The sequence below is a fragment of the Chlorocebus sabaeus genome, chromosome 20 (assembly GCF_047675955.1).
Source record: "Chlorocebus sabaeus isolate Y175 chromosome 20, mChlSab1.0.hap1, whole genome shotgun sequence".
NCBI classification, from domain to species: Eukaryota; Metazoa; Chordata; class Mammalia; order Primates; family Cercopithecidae; genus Chlorocebus; species Chlorocebus sabaeus.
In genome coordinates this window covers 121838375-121858539 of record NC_132923.1, presented here as the reverse complement: position 1 = coordinate 121858539, position 20165 = coordinate 121838375, and the positions used below count along the sequence as shown (strand labels likewise).

At 49.1% G+C, this 20165-nt stretch overlaps 1 protein-coding gene across 10 annotated transcripts in view; it reads left to right on the top strand.

The window, feature by feature from the left end:
• Positions 1-20165, top strand: part of FHAD1 (forkhead associated phosphopeptide binding domain 1) — a 159551-nt gene that overhangs the window by 84856 nt on the left and 54530 nt on the right. For 9 of the 10 annotated variants that reach the window (XR_012089780.1, XR_012089779.1, XR_005235736.2 and 6 more), the window contains 6 exons: positions 1178-1285; positions 3810-3893; positions 5016-5168; positions 6075-6270; positions 15955-16025; positions 18217-18369. Coding sequence is in view for 4 of the 10 variants with exons in the window: in XM_037985011.2 (XP_037840939.2) it covers positions 1178-1285; positions 3810-3893; positions 5016-5168; positions 6075-6270; positions 15955-16025; positions 18217-18369 (765 nt within the window). In the remaining 6 variants the exon portion in view is untranslated. The remainder of the gene's footprint in view (positions 1-1177; positions 1286-3809; positions 3894-5015; positions 5169-6074; positions 6271-15954; positions 16026-18216; positions 18370-20165) is intronic. The other variant, XR_012089778.1, reaches the window with a different exon arrangement.

Sequence of the window (20165 nt, the reverse complement as noted above, 5' to 3'; positions counted from 1 at the left end):
CTGACAGCCGATGCCAAGGGTCTGCTGTGTGGCAGTGATATGAGGAACAGGACTGCCAGAGCTGGGGAGGGGGCAGGGAGGCCATACATTGAGAGGAGGAGCCAGAACAGAGCCCAGGACAGCCTCTGCTTTTGCAGCATTTGAAAAACGTCCTCTGAAACAGAAGTCGGGGTATGTTTACACCTGAGAGGATGTAGGTGAGGAAACTGAGGCCCAGAGAGCTTAGCCGGCCTTCCCGGGAAACAGCTCACTGGGGACTGGCTGCCCCTTGCCACTCAGAAGAAAGCTTTACAGGTTGCTCTGGGTGTTTTACATGAAATGTATGTGACTCCTCTCTAGCCCCCTAATAAACCACTTGTGAGGTTGTTTCAGAACAAAATCCTCTCATCTAGGAGAGTTTGTCTCATTTCCTAGGAGTGCCTGAGCCCTGGCTCAGCAGATGCCCAAAAGGTTCATTCATGGTTTAGGTATGAACTGAGCAGCTGCAGGGTCCGTAATGGACAGCAGAGGGCAGCACCGAGCACACCCAAACTCACCTCGCGTTACCCATTACCCAAGCAAGCGGGAGGCGGAAATGGGCCGCCTTTTGCCGGCTACGATTCTTTACTAGCCATCCAGTGTGCTAGAAGTGGTAACAATAAACAGGATAATAAACCCAGCAGTAACATTTACCAAGTACCCACGATGGGCAGTGGTTCCTTATGGTGTTAGGATGACGCTGAATGGTGGCTACTATCATCCACCTGTTCTACGTTACAACATAAGGGCTTATAGAGCCCTTACAAGGCGCTGTCACTATTCCAAGCTTTTTAAAATCCCCACAATAACTGCCAAGAGGGAACTAGCATCACCCCGTTTGACAGATAAGGACGCTGAATCACGGAGCAGTGAAATGACTTTGCTGAGATCATACAGCTTGTTAGGGACCGAGCTGGGATTAGAGCCTGGGGTAGGACAAACATTGAGCCCAGGGTGCAGAGCCCGGCCCTTTCCCCCAACAGACAGTGTCCCCCGAGCCTGCCTCCACCCCATGCACGCCTGTGACCCCTGCCATGTGGGCTCCAGCTGTGCCGACCCCTCTGGGACCCCCCACGGCCATTAGACGTCCTAGAGGAATTTCCCCAGAGTGCATTATGATCACATTAGCAGCAAGCACTCGCTTTCATCGTCATTTCAGGTTGAAGAGAAGCTTCAGGAGGATTCCAGAAGGAAATTGCTTCAGCTGCAAGAAATGGGGAACAGAGAGAGCCTCATTAAAATCAATTTGGAGAGGGCAGTAGGTCAGGTAGGCATGTTCCAGAGCCCCCTCATTGGCCCACGCTCCCCAGTGATTGCACCCAAGCAGCCAGTGGGGGTGAGAGAGGAGGACGCCCAAGGTAGAAGGACAGACGTGCATTATTAATTCTCCCATTTATCTCATGAGCAGAGGCTGTCTGCAGCTCCCCACCCCCGTGGACATCGCTAAACAGGTTTCTGCTGCTGGGAGGCCTCCCACTGGAATAGTTTACAAGGACCTGAGACTCGGACCAGGCAGCCAATCCCGGCTCCATGCCTGCCCCCAGTTAACCGAGCCCCTTGCCCCCAGTGGTGTCTCTAGCATTTTCTCCCTAATGTTTTTAGTCCTGACATTTACCACAATCTTTCTTCCCCTCGGGCCCCAGCAGACATTGCAGTCAGTGTCTATAAGGAAATGCCACTTTTCTTAATAAGGTAAAACCCCAGAGTGTCCAAAGTGCATGCTGGATGGAGAAACTCCCGGCTGCGGGTGAGCCGCTCCGACCTGATCTGGAGGTGACGTTATCTCTGATGCTGGGGCCTGAAATTGCCGGTGGCCCTTCCTGGCACATGTGACACAGTCATGAGGGCCAGAATGTGCAGACGAGAGTTTACCGAGGACTAAGGGAAGGCAAACAGGAAACCAAGATGGGAGGGCATGTGACCCTCAGGAATGCGGCCCCCCAGGGACCGCCCACCCTAGATTGCTCCACAGGGGTCCCTCTCCTGGAAACCATGGCTCCAGGGGATCCACAGAATGGTTTGTGTGCGCACGTGTGTGTGTGTGTGTGTGTGTGTGTGTATTTTTATTACTGGTAAGGAGGGCTCCTCATGTGTCCCACTGGGTTCTCAGGAGGGTCGGTGAACTACCAAGAAAGGTTAAAAGCCAGGATCCCTCCAAACCACCCAGCTCAGTTCCCAAAGCCCTTGTATTTTCTACCATCTAAGCCTTACCAGGCAGTGTGACCAGGCCTTTGTCCCTGCACCCTAAAATTCAAATATTCACCACTGTCACCCCCAGCACCATTTCTCCTGTGGGGGTGCCAGCCCCTTATCAAGGGCAGAGAACCTGCCCGTCTGGGCCTCTCCCTGTGCACATTGGCTACCCTCAACCTTGCCCCCAACACAAACCTGATTTGAGGGCCTGACCTGTGCTTTTTGCCCAAGGGCCAAGATTCTTGTTCCAGCTCTGGGCAGAGGTCATCTGGGAGGAGCCCTGGAGGTCCTGAGACTGGTCCAGATCTAGACTCAAGAGAAAGCACAAGCCCTGTCTCTGCCTCCCAGCATCTTCCCGCTCCTGTATCTCCAAGGCCGTGCTCCTGTCCAACAGTCTGCCCTTCCCCAGCCAAGTGACCCCAGGCCCAAGGCCATGTCTAAGATGACCTCTCCCTCCCAATGGTCCTGGACAGCCATTCCTATGGGGAGCCCCTGATGGCAATGGGGGGCCATCATTCACAGGGCCTCCTCTACACAATCAATTCTTTGGGTGAGCTGGGACCCTCCCCTTGGCCATGAAACCAGAGGATGGCTTTGAGAACCTCATGTCACCTGGTCTTCTCCTGGCAGGGTCACTGCAGAGATGTCCCTAAGACATTTCCCATTAGAACTTCCCCTATTCAGTAAATACCTGTGTCTTGGGCCCCCTTGACTTTTTGGTTGACACAGTAGCCCTTTTGGTCCCTTCAAGGCTCTGCTTTGGAACCTTTAATAACCACATTTTGCCAGGGAACTGGAGACTCACGCCAGGGGCTGCCATGTTGGTAAATTCCCAGAGAAAGTCGGGCTCCTTTTTACCTCTAACTTCTGATGGAATCGGGATACCTTGGACTTGTGATTCTGTAAGCCCGGACTTAATGTTAACTGCTATTTCATCAGCCTTAACCCGAAAACACTAGCACCCAGGAGGGGCTCAGTGAAAGCCGCTAGAAGTAGAGGCCCTTGGCTTTAGCTGATGTTTCTGTGTACAGGCATCCAACAAAGGTGAGCTGGGTGTTTGAGTGTCTCCTCTACACCAGGCACTGTAGTGGGCTCCAGGGATACCGAGATGAACACAATGGGGACAGTCTTCAGGACGCTTATGGGCTCAGGCACGAAATGGAGAAAGGGAGAACATTCTCCTCTCGCCAAGCTTCCTTACTGACTACACAATTTACTTGGACTGACAGCCTCAATATTTATTTCACAGTCTGGTGCCACCATAGCAATTATGGAACAGCGCTCCCGGCCCCAGACTTCCCATTGGATAATTGGCAGCAAGAGGCTCTTCTGAGGGCTTGAGATATGTGTGTGCACTGACCACAGGCATCGTTCGGGTTAGGCAGGCGTGCCTAAAAAGTAATTAAAGCCTGCTGTTCTCCTTTCTTCTGTGGGTACCGCCACTCCCCGTGAGCAGTGAACATTCTGATAACGCGGAATGGTCATTCAGGCATGCAAACCCTGCTAAGTGGTGTTTCCCGCACCCTGCCATGGCTACGCTGCCCCCGCTTGCCAGCCCCCACTGCCCCCCTGACACTGTTGCCCCCTTTCTGCTGCAGCTGGAGCACTTCAGAAGTCAAGTCATCAAGGCCACCTATGGACGGGCAAAGCCGTTCCCAGACAAGCCCGTCACCGACCAACAGGTTAGTCTGCCGTCCCTGCCACGTGGCTCCTTCACTTTCCTCTTCTTCTTCTTCGGGGATCTGGATTCCAGACCCTGGGAGCATATGTTTCTGTTTTTGTTGGTGGCATATTTTTCACACTGTTGCTACACCATAAAGATTTGTTTTGATTTTATGGGATTTCCTGGCTTTTAAAGTAAAAGCCAGTTAAAACTCCCTTGAAATGTGTCTGTGAAAATCAAATTAAACCATTGGGGCTTACTTCTGGTCTCCAGACTGCATGTTTAGCCTCCATTAGCACTGGGAGGAAGGGAGCCGCCTCCCCACAGCCAAGGCGTTCTGGCGCGTTCCTTCAGAGGAGAAAAGTTGACAGTGGCAGTGAGGGCGGACGTCTGGCTGTAATGATTACCTTGCTGTTCTTCCACTACACTTTCTAGCCCCCTGTGTCAAAGTACAGATGGGAAAATGTGCCGTGGGCTGCTTTTAGTGGGCGTGGAAGAACCTGACCTGCTGCTTATGAGCCCATAATATCAGGCTCAGTGTTCTGACTCCCTATACAACACAGAAGAATCTGGAACAAACTCAGGGCCACAAGACAGGCCTTTGGATCTTAAAAATAATCTTTGATCAGCCGGGTGTGGTGGCTCACGCCTGTAATCCCAGCACATTGGGAGGCCAAGGCGGGCGGATCTCCTCAGGTTGGGAGTTCGAAACCAGCCTGACCAACGTGGTAAAACCCCCATCTCTATTAAAAATACAAAGTTAGCTGGGTGTGGTGGCGCATGGCTGTAATCCCAGCTACTTCAGAGGCCGAGGCAGGAGAATCGCTTGAACCTGGGAGGCAGAGGTTGCGGTGAGCCAAGATCAAACCATTGCACTCCAGCCTGGGCAACAAGAGTGAAACTCCATCCCCCCCCAAAAAAAAAAAGAAAAAGAGAACCGTCTGTGATTCCGGGATTCATTCCCTGGTGATAGGACCGACGTCCCCCTTGACAGCCATTGCCGAGACATATCAGGGCCTCCGTCCTCCCGTGCTGAGACAGGGACTTACGTTGCATCTCTCCCCTCTCCCATTCCCCGTCCCCCAGAGCCCCCCGTCCCTGTATGTTGCATCTTTTTTTTTCTTTTTCTTTTTCTCACCAGTTAATAGAGAAAATTGCCCAGGTCACTGAGGACAACATCAATTTTCAGCAGAAAAAGTGGACCCTACAGAAAGAAACCCAGCTGAGCAACTCCAAGCAGGAGGAGACCACCGAGAACATCGAGAAGCTGAGGACGTCGCTGGACAGCTGCCAGGTGGCCCCTCCTTACGCTGTCCACAAATGGTCGCTTTGTCTAATGTTTGTGCTGCTTACTTGGGAAATTGCCCAGCTTTTTTGGAGCAAGTTAGGCAGAAATGCTTGGCTTTTCTGTCCACTTTTTCCTCTTGTTGGAGAAGAAAAAACAAAGGGCCTCAAAAAATGCCTCCCAGGAGAACTTGGCGTGTCCAAAAAAGATGCTTGAGCATCTTCAAATACTGACTTTGAGCGGCCTGCATCCCCAACCAAAAAGACTTTTTTTTAAGTAGCCCCCATGTTATTTCCAGAGAAACCAAAGAAACATTCCTGCTTTTTATTTGCATTTCTTTTTTTTGGCTCAGACACAAAAGGCGGTTACCACACCATTGCCTTTGACTCTGGAGGAGCAGGGACCAGAGGACTTGGCCACAGCCCTGCGGCCCCCACCCTGGGGCATGGCTTATCCGAGCAGGCGGTGGCTTCTGCTTTCTCTGGAAATCAGCAGCTCCTGTTCGGGGAGTTCGTGCAAATGCTGGCTTGTCAGCACCCTTTCAAATCAGGAAACCACGCTTTCCGACCAGCTTGTGTGTTGATCTTGGCAGGAATTCTGATGAATGGAAAAAAGAAGTAGCCACATTTGCTTCTCATTGCAGCCAAACTGTTGATGGCACTTTGGCTTTGGGGTTTCATATACCTAACAGTAGGTTCACTTTGACCATCAAAAGTCCAAATTAGAGTATTTAAAAAAAAAAAAAAAAACAGTCAAAACATAAAAATTTTTAAAAAGAAAAAACTGAGCCCTCCCAAGGCGGCCAATATGTGGCGCTGCCTGCTTCATTGCAGAGTCAATGTTCCTCGAAGGTTCGTGTCAGGGCCTATTTCTGGCCACAGGGCCTGAGCTCCTCATGATCTCACCTCTTTGCAGGCTTGCATGAAAATGTCCTGTTGCACCAGTGACCTGAAGAAGGAGGTCGACCTTCTTCAGCACCTCCAGGTTAGCCCACCTGTCTCAGGGCTCCAGAAGGTGGTGCTGGACGTCCTGAGGCATGCCCTGTCCTGGCTGGAGGAGGTGGAGCAGCTCCTCCGGGACCTTGGGATCCTGCCCTCCAGCGCTGACAAAGGTTACTGGGTCTTTTTTTCTCGCATGGTCGCATGACTCTAAAATGTCGTGTTGAATCTCAGCATGATGGGACATCTGTTGAGGAAGTCTTCCTGGGTATCTGGCCAAGTCTGCTCCTTTCTCCAGAACCCCCTGCTTCTCTGCTTGAGGCGTAATTTTCCATTAAAAAAAAAAAAAATGCACAAGTGAGACATGATAACTGAAGACAAATGAAACGAAACAGAGGCAAAAGGAAATTTAAATCAAAATTATGCAAAGTCTCATTACGCTGTTTAACTTCCAAGGCATTTTCCCGTGGAAATAGCCACGTGATTCTAGGCACTGACCCTGTCTATGCCTCAGTTTCCGTATCTGTAAAATGAGGCTAATAGGGAGTACCCACCCTTTAGGGCTGTTGTGATCATTAAAATGCATGAATACATGGAAAGTACTTGGAACAGTACCTGGCATACAACAGGCATTACTGAATGTTTATTGACTTTTAATTTTACAAAAAAATAGTGTCACATTACCCCCAATTTTCTTTGGTTTGTTCCTAATGGTACATCATCCATGTCAGTAGACACAGACCTACATCATCGCTGTGACTGACGGCGGTTACTGATTCCATTGTGTGGGATGTGCCATTGTTTTAGACAATCCCCTATCATGGGCACTTAGGTGATTTCCAGTTTTTCACACTCATAAATCATGCTGAGATGAACACTGTTGCACATATACCTGCTTATATTATCTTTATTTTCCTAGAAGTGGAAAGGCATGAACCACTTTCTTTCAACAAAGGTTGATTGCATGCTTGCTTACTAGACGCCACATGCTGTGCAGGGCAGACATAACGGGGTCAGGAACAGGTAGAATCAGGTCGTGCGTATGTGGTTCACTGTAAAATTCTTCCAATATGACCATACATTTGAAATTTTTTATAATAAAATACTGGGCCCTCAAAGAGCTTATGATCTCAGGGGGAAGGATGAGGTGGGCATTAATGGGAAAATCACTCAAACATGAAAGCTGAGTGGTGACCGCTGCTATGCAGTGCAGGGTTCAATCTGGTCAGGGAGAGCAGGGCATCTGCAGGATGCATAGGAGTTGTTTGCCAAAGAAGGGAGAGAGAGCATTCTGAGCACAGGAGCAGTGTGGTGGCAGGGGGAGCATGGAGAGCACAAGGGGCTAACAGAAATGGGCACGAGGCCGGGCAGGCTGGCCAGGGAGCTTCCCAGGGCCATGATGTGGGTTCTTGCAGGGCCCTGGTAAGAAGCTTTATTCTAAGGGCAGAGAGAAGCCTGTGAAAGGGCTTAAGTAAGAAGCTGGACAAGCTTGCATTCTGAGACAATCATCTTGGTGGCAGGCGGACAACGTCCTGGAGGGTGGGCAGCGTGGTGCCCCAGGAGCCACTTGGGAGGCTGCCATAAGAGATGACAAGGCCGTCCTAGGGCAGGGTGGGGATGGAGAAAGAGAAGATTCAGATTCAGGAGCGAGTAAGAGGTAAATCAGCAGGCCTCAGTGGTAGGACTGGAGATGGTTGGAAGGAAGGTGATAGAGGAGAGTCAACAGGACCTCTTGGTTTCTGGTGTGTGTAAAAGACGGATGTGATTTCTTCACTAAAACTCAGAGCAAGGAATGCAAGATGAGGCCCTGGTTTGAGAGGGAAGAGGAGTGTAAGGTGCCTGTGAGACATCTGAGATGAGATGCCCAAGAGACAGCTGTTTACCCGGGTGTCTTGTCGGGATAGATAATAATGATGTATCCCCAGCACCCAGAGAGCACGTGCTACACAGCAGGGGCCTAATACATATCTGTGGGATGGAGGAATGGATGGGAAGGAAGTATAGATGGATGGATGGACGGATGGATGGAAGAAAGGATGGATGGAAGGGTGGGTGGGTAGGTGGATGGATGGATGGATGGATGGATGGATGGATGGATGGAAGAAAGGATGGATGGAAGGATGGGTGGGGGGGTGGGGGGGTGGATGGATGGATGGATGGATGGTTGGATGGATGAAAGGATGGATGGAAGTGTGGGTGGGTGGGTGAATGGATGGATGGGAGGAAGGGTGGGTGGATAGAAGGATAGGTGGGTCTGTGGGTGGATGAATGGATGGGTAGAAGACAGGAAGGCAGGAAGGAAGGCAGGAGGGAAAGCAGGAAGGGAGGCAAGCAGGCAGGAAGCAAAGCAGGAAGGAAGATTAAGGCTACAGATGTAAATGGTATCACTTAGGAAGATTATTTATTTTCAATCTTGAAGAACAGCCGGAGAACTTTGCTCCATGTTTTGCCTGATTTCATGGAAGCTCATGACTGACATGAAATTAATGAGAGAGAAGGGAAAGAGCCCAGGGCTGCACCTTAAGGAACTCCAACATTTTGAAGCTTGTTGCTTCTCCTTGCCAAATCACCCTCCGGAGAGCCTACATCAGTTTTATATTCTTTCCACAATGAATAAGAATAGAGGAGTGATTTTCAACCCTGGCACTTCAACATCCCCCGCAGGATGCTTCCAAAGTATCCAGAAGGTGGGGTAACGTTCTTAAAAAGCAAAAGCAAAACCAACATTAATTTTTACGTAGGAACCTTCCCCTCATCATATAGCAGAGAGTGTTACTGTTCTTGCAATCAAGGCAGAGTCGTGAGCTTACTTGAAATGAGGTAAAACATGGAGCAGAGTTCTCGTTGTTCTTCAAGACCGGAACTAAAACAAAGACCCTGATTTCCATCCTGGTAATCACAGAGCCAAGCTACGTGTGCACTGTCCCCTTCCCACTCCCAAGACCATTTTAGTCATCTAGACTGAGTCCATAAATCTAGGCATATATTACTGTTAAGAAATGTGGGTTGCTGTCAGTTGTAGTGGCTCATGCCTGTGATCCCAGCAACATAGGAGGCTGAGGCAGGAGGATCATTTAAAGCTAGAAGTTCAAGACCAACCTGGGCAACGTCGTGAAACCCCTCATCTCCAAAAAAATAAAAATAATAATAAATTAGCCAGGCATGGTGGCACAGGCCTGTAGTCCCAGCTACTCATGAGGCTGAGCCAGGAGGATCCCTTGAGGCTAAGATTTCGAGGCTGCAGTGAGCTATGATTATGCCACTGCACTGCAGCCTGTGTGACACAGTGAGAACCTGTCTATAAATAAATAAATAAATAAATAAATAAATAAATGCAGATTGTAAAGTTCAGCTTTCAGGCCAGTAATTCCAGAAAAGCTAAGGAAGACTGATTTTAGGCAGCATTCCTCAGACCAGCCATTTCATTCTGATTTCATAGAGTCGTGAGATTTGAAGGACATTAAGCAGGTCTCTGCAGAATCCCTCCCTGGTTAACACGCACCCTGGGTCAACAAGAAGGGGATAAAGAAAACAGTATTTCCCAACTACTGGTCCCCTTTCTTGATGACCTTACCCCCACCCCCACCCCCAACTAACCTCTTGGAATGATGTTCCACGGAACACTCGTTGGGGAAACGGTGGTTTGCTGGCTACATATTCTGTGATTACAACTAAAAGAATGGAGAATAACAGAAAGGTTAGTAAGCAGGGCATATCTTTTGTCCACTCAGCAGAAGAGGAAGTGGATGGTAAAAGGCATTTTCTCTTCCAGTACAAGCAATATTACGTCAAGCGCCCAAAAGACTGAAAGAACAGGGTGAGCTAGAGTATGCCCCATATTCTCTACTCTTGTACCTAATTCCTAGCCCAGAGTTAGTCCAGGAGGAGGATCGGGAAGAGGAAGATGAGGAGGAAGGATGGGGAGGGGGAGGGAAGAGGAGGAAGGAGGAAGGTGATGATGACGGTGATGACGGTGATTATGGTGACAATGACAGTCATCCATCACTGAGGACTTGTATTCTAGATACGGTTCTCAGCATTTTTTATACATGATCTCATTTCATCCTCACAATAACTCTATGAGTTAATAATTTGCCCATTATCTTCATTTTAGAAAAGAGGTAACTGGCTCAAAGCTGGTTTTCTGATTACTCCACCAGGATAAGGTGATTCGAGGCACTTCACATTACAGAGTCTGACAGGGAGTCCCCAGTCTATTCGTCGCCATCCCGTACACTCCCAGGAGCCGCCTGCGTGTCTGGCTCCTAAGAGAAGGGTAGAAAGCACGGGTTGTTAACTCCTCCTGGGGGCTTAGCACTGTGTTAGGTGTTTCACACGTATTGTGTACTTTTATCCTCCCACCTACCCAGGGAGGCAGGTATGATTACCATCTTTATTTTATTTATCTTTTTTTTTTTTTTTTTTGAGTGAAAGTCTTGCTCTGTTGCCCAGACTGGAGTGCAGTGGCATGATTTCAGCTCATTGCAACCTCCACCTCCCAGGCTCAAGTGATCCTCCCACTTCAGCCTCCCAAGTAGCTGGAACTACAGGCATGTGCTACCATGCCACCTAATTTTTGTGTTTTTTTGTAGAGATGAAGTTTCGCCATGTTGCCCAGGCTGGTCTCAAATTCATGGGCTCAAGCAACCCACTCAACTCCCAAAGTGCTGGGATTATAAGGCGTGAGCCACAGCGCCCAGCCTGCATTTTAAAAGTAAAGAAACTGAGACACAGTAATGTTAAAAAGTTGCCTGGGGTCACACAGCTAGTACATTAGGGCTGGGACTCAAACGGAGGTCTTCGTGACCCTAACCCTTGTGTCTTCCCTATGATCCCTGCCCCTTCACCCCCACCCCCTACACACATACACACTTCCTCTGAAGATGCACCAAGGTACCAGGCACGTGCCCAGTCCCTCGAGAATGGGTGCTGTCATCGGCTCGGGCAGCGACAGAGCTGAGAGTTGTCTTTCCCTAAGGTAAACTGCATCTGATTCCTACCCTGAGCCATAACCATAGAAAGCCCCATCTGAATCACAGTAATATTCCAAGCTGGGACACTGGGGACCTACTGCCAAGGCCTGAATTTCAGCTGTGCACCTACTAGCTATGTGGGCAGTTACGTGATGTGGCTGTGTCTCCATTTACTTGCTCATGAAATGGCCATCCAGTCTCTTAGGGGCATATGAGGACTGAGTGATGGGGGTACACGCATGGCAGCTCTGGTCACAGGCAGCTCATACTCGGTGGGGGCTGCTGTCATCGTCAGCCTCCAATACTTGTTGACTTAATCTGACCTAAACATGGGTAGCCACCAGCCAGGCAGGCATGTGGGCCGCATAGCCTGGTTTACTTGCACCCAGGTGACATCCTTTGGAGCCTCTGCCCTGTCTCCATTTAGCAGCAAATGGGGTTTCCTTAGCTGTGAGCCCTCAATTGGGTTGAAGCCAACAGCCCTTTCTAGAGGCCTCCTCCTTAGAGTCGTGACAGTGGCTCTGGTGTCCCGACTGCCAGGTGACCAAGCTGCAACCCAGTCCACACCCCTCCAACCTCAAACTGCCTGCTCTTGACCACTGGGCTACCTGCCTCTTAGAACATCCTCCTAAGAGATAAAACACACGTCACAAACTAGGACGTAAGTCCTGAAACGAGTCCCCCAGAGGAATCCAGGTGGGCTAAACGTCAGGGAAACAACTTGCAGTGTTTGTGTGAGATGTCATATGTAACCCACAAGGTGAGGCCTGGTGGGGTCCAGTGTGTTCGTAAGGGTGGAGGATTTGCTTTGTGGTTCAGCTGGGAGGATAAGAATGTTTAAGTGGCACCTTGAAAGTCAGCTGAATACTCCTCCTGCCTGGTTTCTCAGGGTTCCTCTGATAAGGGAAGGAAAGGACTTTTTACATTTTTCTCTGCAAGCTCCATCGTTTGTGTCTATTTCTGCAAGACTTTGTTACAAACAAAGGACTTTTCTTGCATGCATGGCAAACCACTGAGATATCCAAGATACACTGTGTCTTTAAATGAAAAGAAAGCAAGTTGCAATACAATATGCTTAGTGTGCTTTTATTTTTTTTAGATGTCAGTATCTGAGCAAAAGAACAACCTTGAGAAAAAGACATCAAACTGTTAGGAGTATTATCGCAGCAGGGTGGGATTGCATTGGACCTTGACTTCCATTCAGTTGTTCAACAACTGTTCGTTGAGGGTCCCTGTGTGCCAGCCACCATGCAGAACATGAAGACACAGCAGCAAACACTTCCCACATTATGAATTTCTGCAACATTTGGATTTTTATGAGCAACATATATAACTTTTGTAAACAGAAGTATAAGAAAGACTTGTTGCTTTCCCCAAAGAGCAAAATCCCATTATGATTAGTTAGTCATCTCATCTAGAAATAGAAACGTGATCAAATACTGGCCTCCCCTTCAGCATCCTCAACTCCCTCACCCCTTAGTCCTCCTCAGATCCCAACTATGATTTCATCCTTCTCCTTTGGTTGCTGGGTCACACATTGCAGCCAAGCAAAATCCCAGACTTATCCCAACAGAGCCTCCACAGATGTCTGTATTCACCAGGTCCAATGGGCCAAGCCAATGTCAGCCCAGCCATCTCACCTCCTCCGCCATCTTGGTATCCTTGCAATGCAGCTCCCCAATGCACCAACCCAAACCCTGTACTCTCAAGCCTCCAAACCCTTTGAAAAGAGAGTGACAGACCTAGGTCTGAATTCTGATTTACCACTTACCAGCTCTGTAGCTTAACCTTGGGGAGCTTCTGTTGTTTCACCTATAAATATGAACACACTTCCTTGCCAGGTTGTTTATCATGATTAGAAAGATGTATCAGACTCTTGGCATAGCACTGGCATACAGGAGGTGTGCTATTATTATAATATTGCTGTTCTCACATTTCTGTGCTGGAAATCCTCCAAATGGTGCATTGCCCCATGCACAAGCATGTTCTCCTCGCTTCCTTTCTCTCTCTGTGTCCATCTTTTATTCCTTCCCTCCATCATCCCCACGAGGTCTTCCTCCTAGATGCAGCACATACCCTTCCCTGTCTCCCCTTTCCTCTCCTTCCCAGGGACCTTGTGCACAAAATTCTTCTTTCTTTGGCGTCTGCGGCCTTTCTTTTCCTCTTAGTTCCTTCCCTTTGCCATCGAAGGGGCACTTCAAGATGGCTCTACCATCCTGAAAAAATCATTCTTCTCTGGAATCCATCGCTTCTTTTGCTCCTTTTCAATTGCCCTTACTCCTGTCTTCACCTGTGATCTTTAAGAAGCATGTTGCACCCTCGGTCTTCACTGCCAACTTCTTGGCCTTTCTGCCAAGTAACTGACGTGGGCCCCCTGCAGCACTGACTGGGCCACCACCCTCTCGGGGACTGTGTCTCTGACCTGCCCAACACTCTTCGTTCTCTTTTTTGAAGATGCTGGGAAGATGGTGCAGGGAGTCCAGCCGAGGCAGCAGGTGGGGTCCCTGGCCAGGGGCCATGGCCACCAGGAAGAAGGGGGCCTCTTTCTTCATTCACATGAGAACCCTGGATGGGCTGGGCTGGGCCGGCCTTGCCAGTCAGCATGTCCAGCTCTCCGCTGACCATCCCTCCCTCAAGTCCCGCCCGTGCCTCCAATTCAGCATGTCTGAAACAGCCTGGGGGCTCCTCTCCCCCTGCCACAGCCCACCCCAACCCCACCCTGTCTCTCTCCTGTCTGATGGCGAGGCCACCATTCTACCGCTTTGAAATGCTTTCCCTTTCTTCCTCTCATCCTCGCTTCTCCCACCCTCGGTTAGAGGATCAGCACTGAATTCCTAGGCATCTCTTGGGCCCTTAGCAGAGCTCCCTGCCTCTCACTCGGAGGAGGGGAGCTTATCACCGGCAACATCCAGGATCGTCTGGTGACATTTTTGGTTGTCACAACTGGGGTGGGGTGAGTGGGGGTGCCCGTGGCATCCAGTGGGTAGAGACCAGGGATGCTACTAACCATCCCACAATGCCTAAGACAGCCCGCACGGCAAAGACTCAACAATGTCAGCAGTGCAATACCAGCAATATGGCCGGACCTATCAGCAGTGCTGCAGCAAAGAAGCCCTGCCAGCTCCAGCCTCTCGAATGCAGCCCAGTTATTTTTCTGCAAACACACACACACACACACACACAACACTCTTCATCAGGCCACTTCACTGTTCTGCCGGCTGCTAGAATAGTGACTCAGACCCTGAGTCACACCAATTAGTCTTGGCTCAGCCACTGGCCTGCTGTGTGGCGTCGGGCAGGCCCGCGTCTCAGAACGCCACTGCCTCATCTATAAGATGGGGACCCACTGGGCACCTTTCAGTCATGTTTAAATCAAGTTTCCTCTCTCAAGGTGATGGTTGCAGGCCTGTCACAGCTTGACCTCACCCTTCCACGCCTCCTCCACCATCTGCTCCTCCCTCTGCCATCATCTACTCCAGCCCAAGTAAGCTCAGCACTTCCCCGGAGGAGCACTGCCTTTTCCCAGCCCACCCCCACCACCCCCACATCCCTGTACGAAGCTATGGCTTCCTGTGACTATTGTAACAAATGACCACAAGAGAGTGGCTTAAAACAACACAGTATTCTCTTAGCGTTCAGGATTAATTCGGTTTCACCGGGTTAAAGTTCCTTCCGGAGGCTCTAGGGCGGCATCCGTTTCCTGGCCGCCTTCAGCCTCTAGAGCTTCATTCCTTGCATTCCTTGGCTCGTGGCCCTGCCTCCATCTTCAAAGCCGTGGCATCTTCCGGTCTCTCTCCTTCCATCACATCACCTTCCCCCTGTCTGTGGTCAAACCTCCCTCTGTCACCTTCTTATAAGAAGCCATGTGATGACGTTGGGTCCACCCAGATAATGCAGGATAACACCGCATCTCGAAATCCTGAACTTAAATCATATTTGCCAAGCTCCTTTTGCCCCGTACGGTCACACCCACAGGTTCCAGGGATTCGGACCTGGAATCATAGGGCGTCGTCATTCAGCCCCACACACCCCTGTTCTGAAGCACCCTCCCCCGGCTCACTGAATTCTGCCCACCCAACAGCACCCACACCCAGTGCTTCTTCAACCACGTGACCTTACTCGCTCACTCCAGGAATGATCTCTCCCTCCTCTGAGACCCTCACCCTCCCCTCTCCTTCGGCAGTCACTTACAGCCGCCTGAGGTCATTGCGTGTTTCCAGCAGGCATTTACACCTTGTCTGTCGGACTGAACTGCAAGCCCCTGGAGGTCTTGGCTTTCCACCATCCCCCACACTCAGCACCATGCTTTACACAGAGTAGACAGTTCATAGGTGTTCTGTTGATGGTTTATTTTCTACCTCCAAAAAGAAAGTTGGATGTGAGCTCAACCAAGGCTTATCAACTACTTTTTTTATTTTTATTTTTATTTTTTTGAGACTGAGTCTCTGTCTGTTGCCCGAGCTGGAATTTAGTGGCACAATCTGGGCTCACTGCAACCTCTGCCTTTGAGGTTCAAGTGATTCTCATGCCTCAGCCTCCCAAGGAGCTGGAGTTACAAACATGTGCCACCACACCCAGCTAGTTTTTGTATTTTTAGTGGAGATGGGGTTTTATCATGTTGGCCAGCCAGGCTAGTCTCGAGCTCCTGACCTCAGGTGATCTGCCCATCTCAGCCTCCCAAAGTGCTGGGGTTACAGGCGTGAGCCACCATGTCCAGCCTAAGCCACCGTGCCCAGCTGCTTATCAACTACTTTAAAACCACAGGTTGGATGACAGCTCATGTTGTTTGGATGGGATGGCAACGTTGCCTTCATCCACCTGTCTGCAAGCTTTGGAGTTGAATTGAATTGGTACTTACATTCTTCCTGCTTCTCTTTTTTTAAGGGTTCTCTTTGTATCTGATTTATCTTCTGGAACATTATAAAAAACTTATGAGCCAGACCCAGGAACTTCAGGTAATTCTTTTAATTTCTTTTTTTCCAAAGTTCATTTCAGCCCCTGGTTGGCATTTATACAGCACTGTGCATTTGAAACCTGTTTTTTCTTTATCAGCTAGTCAGTCCACACCCTCCAACAGGTGAAATGATTTCTCTGTTTGCACACACAGAGGTACAGAAAAGGTTGGCTAAGATCTCCCAGGAGGGTAAGGACAAGGACAGGGTGCTGCCATCTGTCTGGCCTCCTGGGCCAACCACACTGTTTGTTTTCCTCTGTCAAAGGCCCAGAAGACTTAATGCCATCAGATTTTTTTTTTTTTTCCGAGTCTCGCTCTGTTGCCCAGACTGGAGTACAGTGGTGCAATCTCGGCTCACTGCAGCCTCTGCCTCCTGGATTCAATTGATTCTTCTGCCTTAGCCTTCCAAGTAGCTGGGATTACAGGCGCCTGCTACCATGCCTTGCTAATTTTTGTATTTTTAGTAGAGATGGGGTTTCATTATGTTGGCCAGGCTGCTCTTGAACTCCTGACCTCAAATGATCCACCCACCTCAGCTTCCCAAAGTGCTGGGATTACAGGTGTGAGCCACTGTGCCTGGCCTTAATGCCATCAGATTTTGAAAACTGTGTTTGTTAAATCCAGTGGACAAAATACAGCTATCTATAGTACAGGCAGCAGAATTACTAAAAGAAAAGAAATATTCTAGAGGCAAATGAGCTTTAGGGGTTATATCATTCTCATAACTATAGCCATAAGAGTGTTATATAATAACCACAAAACTTCAGCGGCATTCAGCAGTTGCTATTTACTGCTCACGTGTCTGGGGTCAGTGGCAAGGTGGCTCTGCTGACCTTGGATGGGCCTGCCCACTTGTCTGGGTGTTAGCTGGCCTTTGGTTGATCTAGACTGGCCTCAGCTGGAGCGACTCAGCTCCATGTGTCCCTCATCCCCCAGCAAGCAAATCTAGGCTGTTCTCAGGGAGACTGCAGAGGTAGAAGAGAAAGTGGCCCAATCACATAGTGTTTTTCAACCTTCTGCTTGTGTTATGTCTGCTAAGATCCCATTGGCCAGAGCAAGTCACATGGCTGAGTTCAGTGTCTGGAGGCAAAATATGGGCGGGCACTGCAAGTTACATAGCCCTAGACATGGATAGAGTGGGGTGAAGAAGGGACCACCGTGCCAATCAGCCACAGAGGCTTGAGTCCAGGGACTGGCAACTTTCTCTGTAAAGGGCTAGATGGTAAATATTTTATGCTTTGCAGACCATATTCATACCCCTTCCACTCTACTACGGTAAAATGAAAGTAGCCATAGACAATATGTAGGCAATGGGCATGATAAGTATGCCACGGTTCCAATAAAACTTTATTTATGGCGGGCACGGTGGCTCATGCCTGTAATCCCCAGCACTTTGGGAGTCCAAGGTGGTTGGATCACCTGAGGTCAGGAGTTCAAGACCAGCCTGGCCAACATGGTGAAACCCCCATCTCTACTCAAAATACCAAACTTAGCCAGGTGTGGTGGTGGGCACCTGTAATCCCAGCCACTCGGGAGGCTGAGGCAGGAGAATCACTTGAAGCCAGGAGGTGAAGTTTGCAGGGAGCCAAGATCGTGTCCCTGCACTCCAGCCTGGGCAACAGAGCAAGACACCAGCTCAGGAAAAAATAAAAAATTTTTAAAAAGCCACCTTATTTACAAAAGTATGCAGTGGACCCGATTTGGCCTGTGGGCTGTAGTTTGTCAACCCCTGGTCTAGTCTCTTCTCCTCATTTTTCAGATAAGGACAATTTCAGTGTCACACAGCTAATGGGCGAAGAATCAAGACAGATGTTCAAGCCTCCTGGCTCCTAAGTGACTGCTTTTTTTTCCTCACACCCGCCTACCACTTACTAGACACCTACTCTGTGCTCAGCACTGCTAAAAGCTTTCCATCATTATCTCACTTAATCCTCACAACTCTAAAAGGTCAATACTGTTATTAACTTCATTTTCTAAATGAGGAAGTGTCTAGAAACAATTAGAGCTGGGATTCTTTCTAGATCCAGAGTCTGAATTCTTAACCACTGCATGCTGTGGTGGTCTGTGATTTTAAGAAACTTTTGGGTAAACCTTTGTCCCGCGAAAGATAAACAATTGGTAAACAGATGTGGAAAGACTCTTCAGTTAGGCCTGTCCTCCATCAGCATCGGTTTACTTTTCTCTCGTTTCAGATCAAGTTCAACAGTTCTCAGGAAACTCAGCAGTCTTTACTGCAAGAAAAGCTGCGGGAGCATCTAGCAGAGAAGAAGCAGCTGAACAAGGAGAGGCTAGAGCAAGAGGAGAAGCTGAAAGCCAAAATCAGGCAACTGACGGAAGAGAAGGTGGTAAGGTGGTCCTTGTCATTTGCTTTACTACTGAAAATAGATGAAATGGTCTTTTATATGGGAAATTGAGGGCATATGTACTTAGACAAATCTCAGCTACTCTGTTTGGTGCCGTGAAACTAAATTAATTAAACAGGGTGAATAAGTGGGGAGGATTTAACATGAAGTTTGAATTCTAAAACTCACAGCAAAATTAGCTTGAAAAGGCAGCGTGATTGAAATTTCAGGAAACGGTGCCTTGTTTGTGTACACATTGCAGTCAGCTTTATAAAATCTGAGTCATCGCTGCAGGTCCTGGTTTGTAGCTGACAGACTGTTTCTAAATGTGCACAAGATCAACTTCAGATGACAAATTTCAGTCTTTTGCTTTCTCTTTATACATATCAGGGAAAACAAATGGCCAAAATTGCTACTGACTTTTCTAGAAACCAGGCCAGTTAGAAGACAGCAGCATCTCTAAAACTCGAAGGTGCCTGTGAATTTTCTGGGGATCTGGTTAAGATGCAGATTCTGTCTCAGCAGGCCTGAGACGCTAGATTTCCAACAAGCTCCCAGATGGTGCTGACGCTACCAGTCTGCAGATTCACATTTTCTCAGGGCGAAGTCTTAGAGGAAGATGTTCCCAAAGTTTCCTGATCAGAACCACCCAGATGTTTTGCTAAAAATACAGATCTTGGTCCCCACGCCAGACCCGTTAAATCAGAACATCTGGAGAGGGCCAGGAAACTGTATTATTTAATGAGCTGATTCTCATCACTGTCCTAGAGTTGGCCCTTTTTTTTGTTAAGATGGGGTCTTGCTCTGTTGCCCAGGCTGGAGTGCAATGGTGTGATCACAGCTCACTGCAACCTCAAACTTCCAGGCTGCAGTAGTCCTCCCACCTCAGCCTCCCAAGTAGCTGGGACCATAAGCATATGGCACTACACCCAGATTTTTTTTTTTTGGTAGAGATGGGATCTTGCTATGTTGCCCAGTCTGGTCTTGAGCTCCTGGACTCAAGTGATCCTCACACCTCAGCCTCTCAAGTAGCTTGGGCCACAGGCACACACCACCACACCCAGCTAATATTTTTATTTTTTGTAGAAATGGGGTCTCTCTATGTTGCCCAGTCTGGTCTCAAACTCCTGGCATCAAGTGATCCTCCCACCTCAGCCTCCGAAAGTTCTGGGATTACAGGCATGAGCTGCCGTACCCAAGGGTTGGCCCTTTCTGATGTTCAGGGACCCCTCCCATGAATTTTACCGTCTTTATGACTTTTGTCATTTAGGAGATTAAAGATTACTAATGCCTTGCACCTCTCCTCACCGACTCTCCACATTGTGATCTAAGTGGGGTGAGGGTGTGGCCCCTGCTCTGGGATTTCTAAGCACTCCCGGGTGGTGGCAAAGTGCAGCCACAGTCGCTAGCCACTGTCGTGGGTGGGTGTGGAGCAGCATGTGCGTGCTGACCCTGCTCACAGCCCCCGCAAGACAGCAGCCTCAGATCCACCGGACCCCAGCTCTTCCCAGATATCTCCTTTCTTCCCGAGAAGAGGACTGGACCTGCCGCCTTCTCCATCTTTCCCCAGCTCCTCTGCCACACACACTTGCCCTCCAGACCTCTCCCTCTTTCATCTCCATCCTCACATGTGTATCCAGTTACCCCAAGACATCGGTCTCCTCCTCCTCCCCCTTCTCTTTGCCTCTTTCTCTGCTTTTCTGCATTTGCGAAATAAAAGATTAAAAAGAAAGAGCCATCTGACCAAATCATGTGCAATCCACATAAAGGTAATATTAATGATAGCTATAAATCAAGAC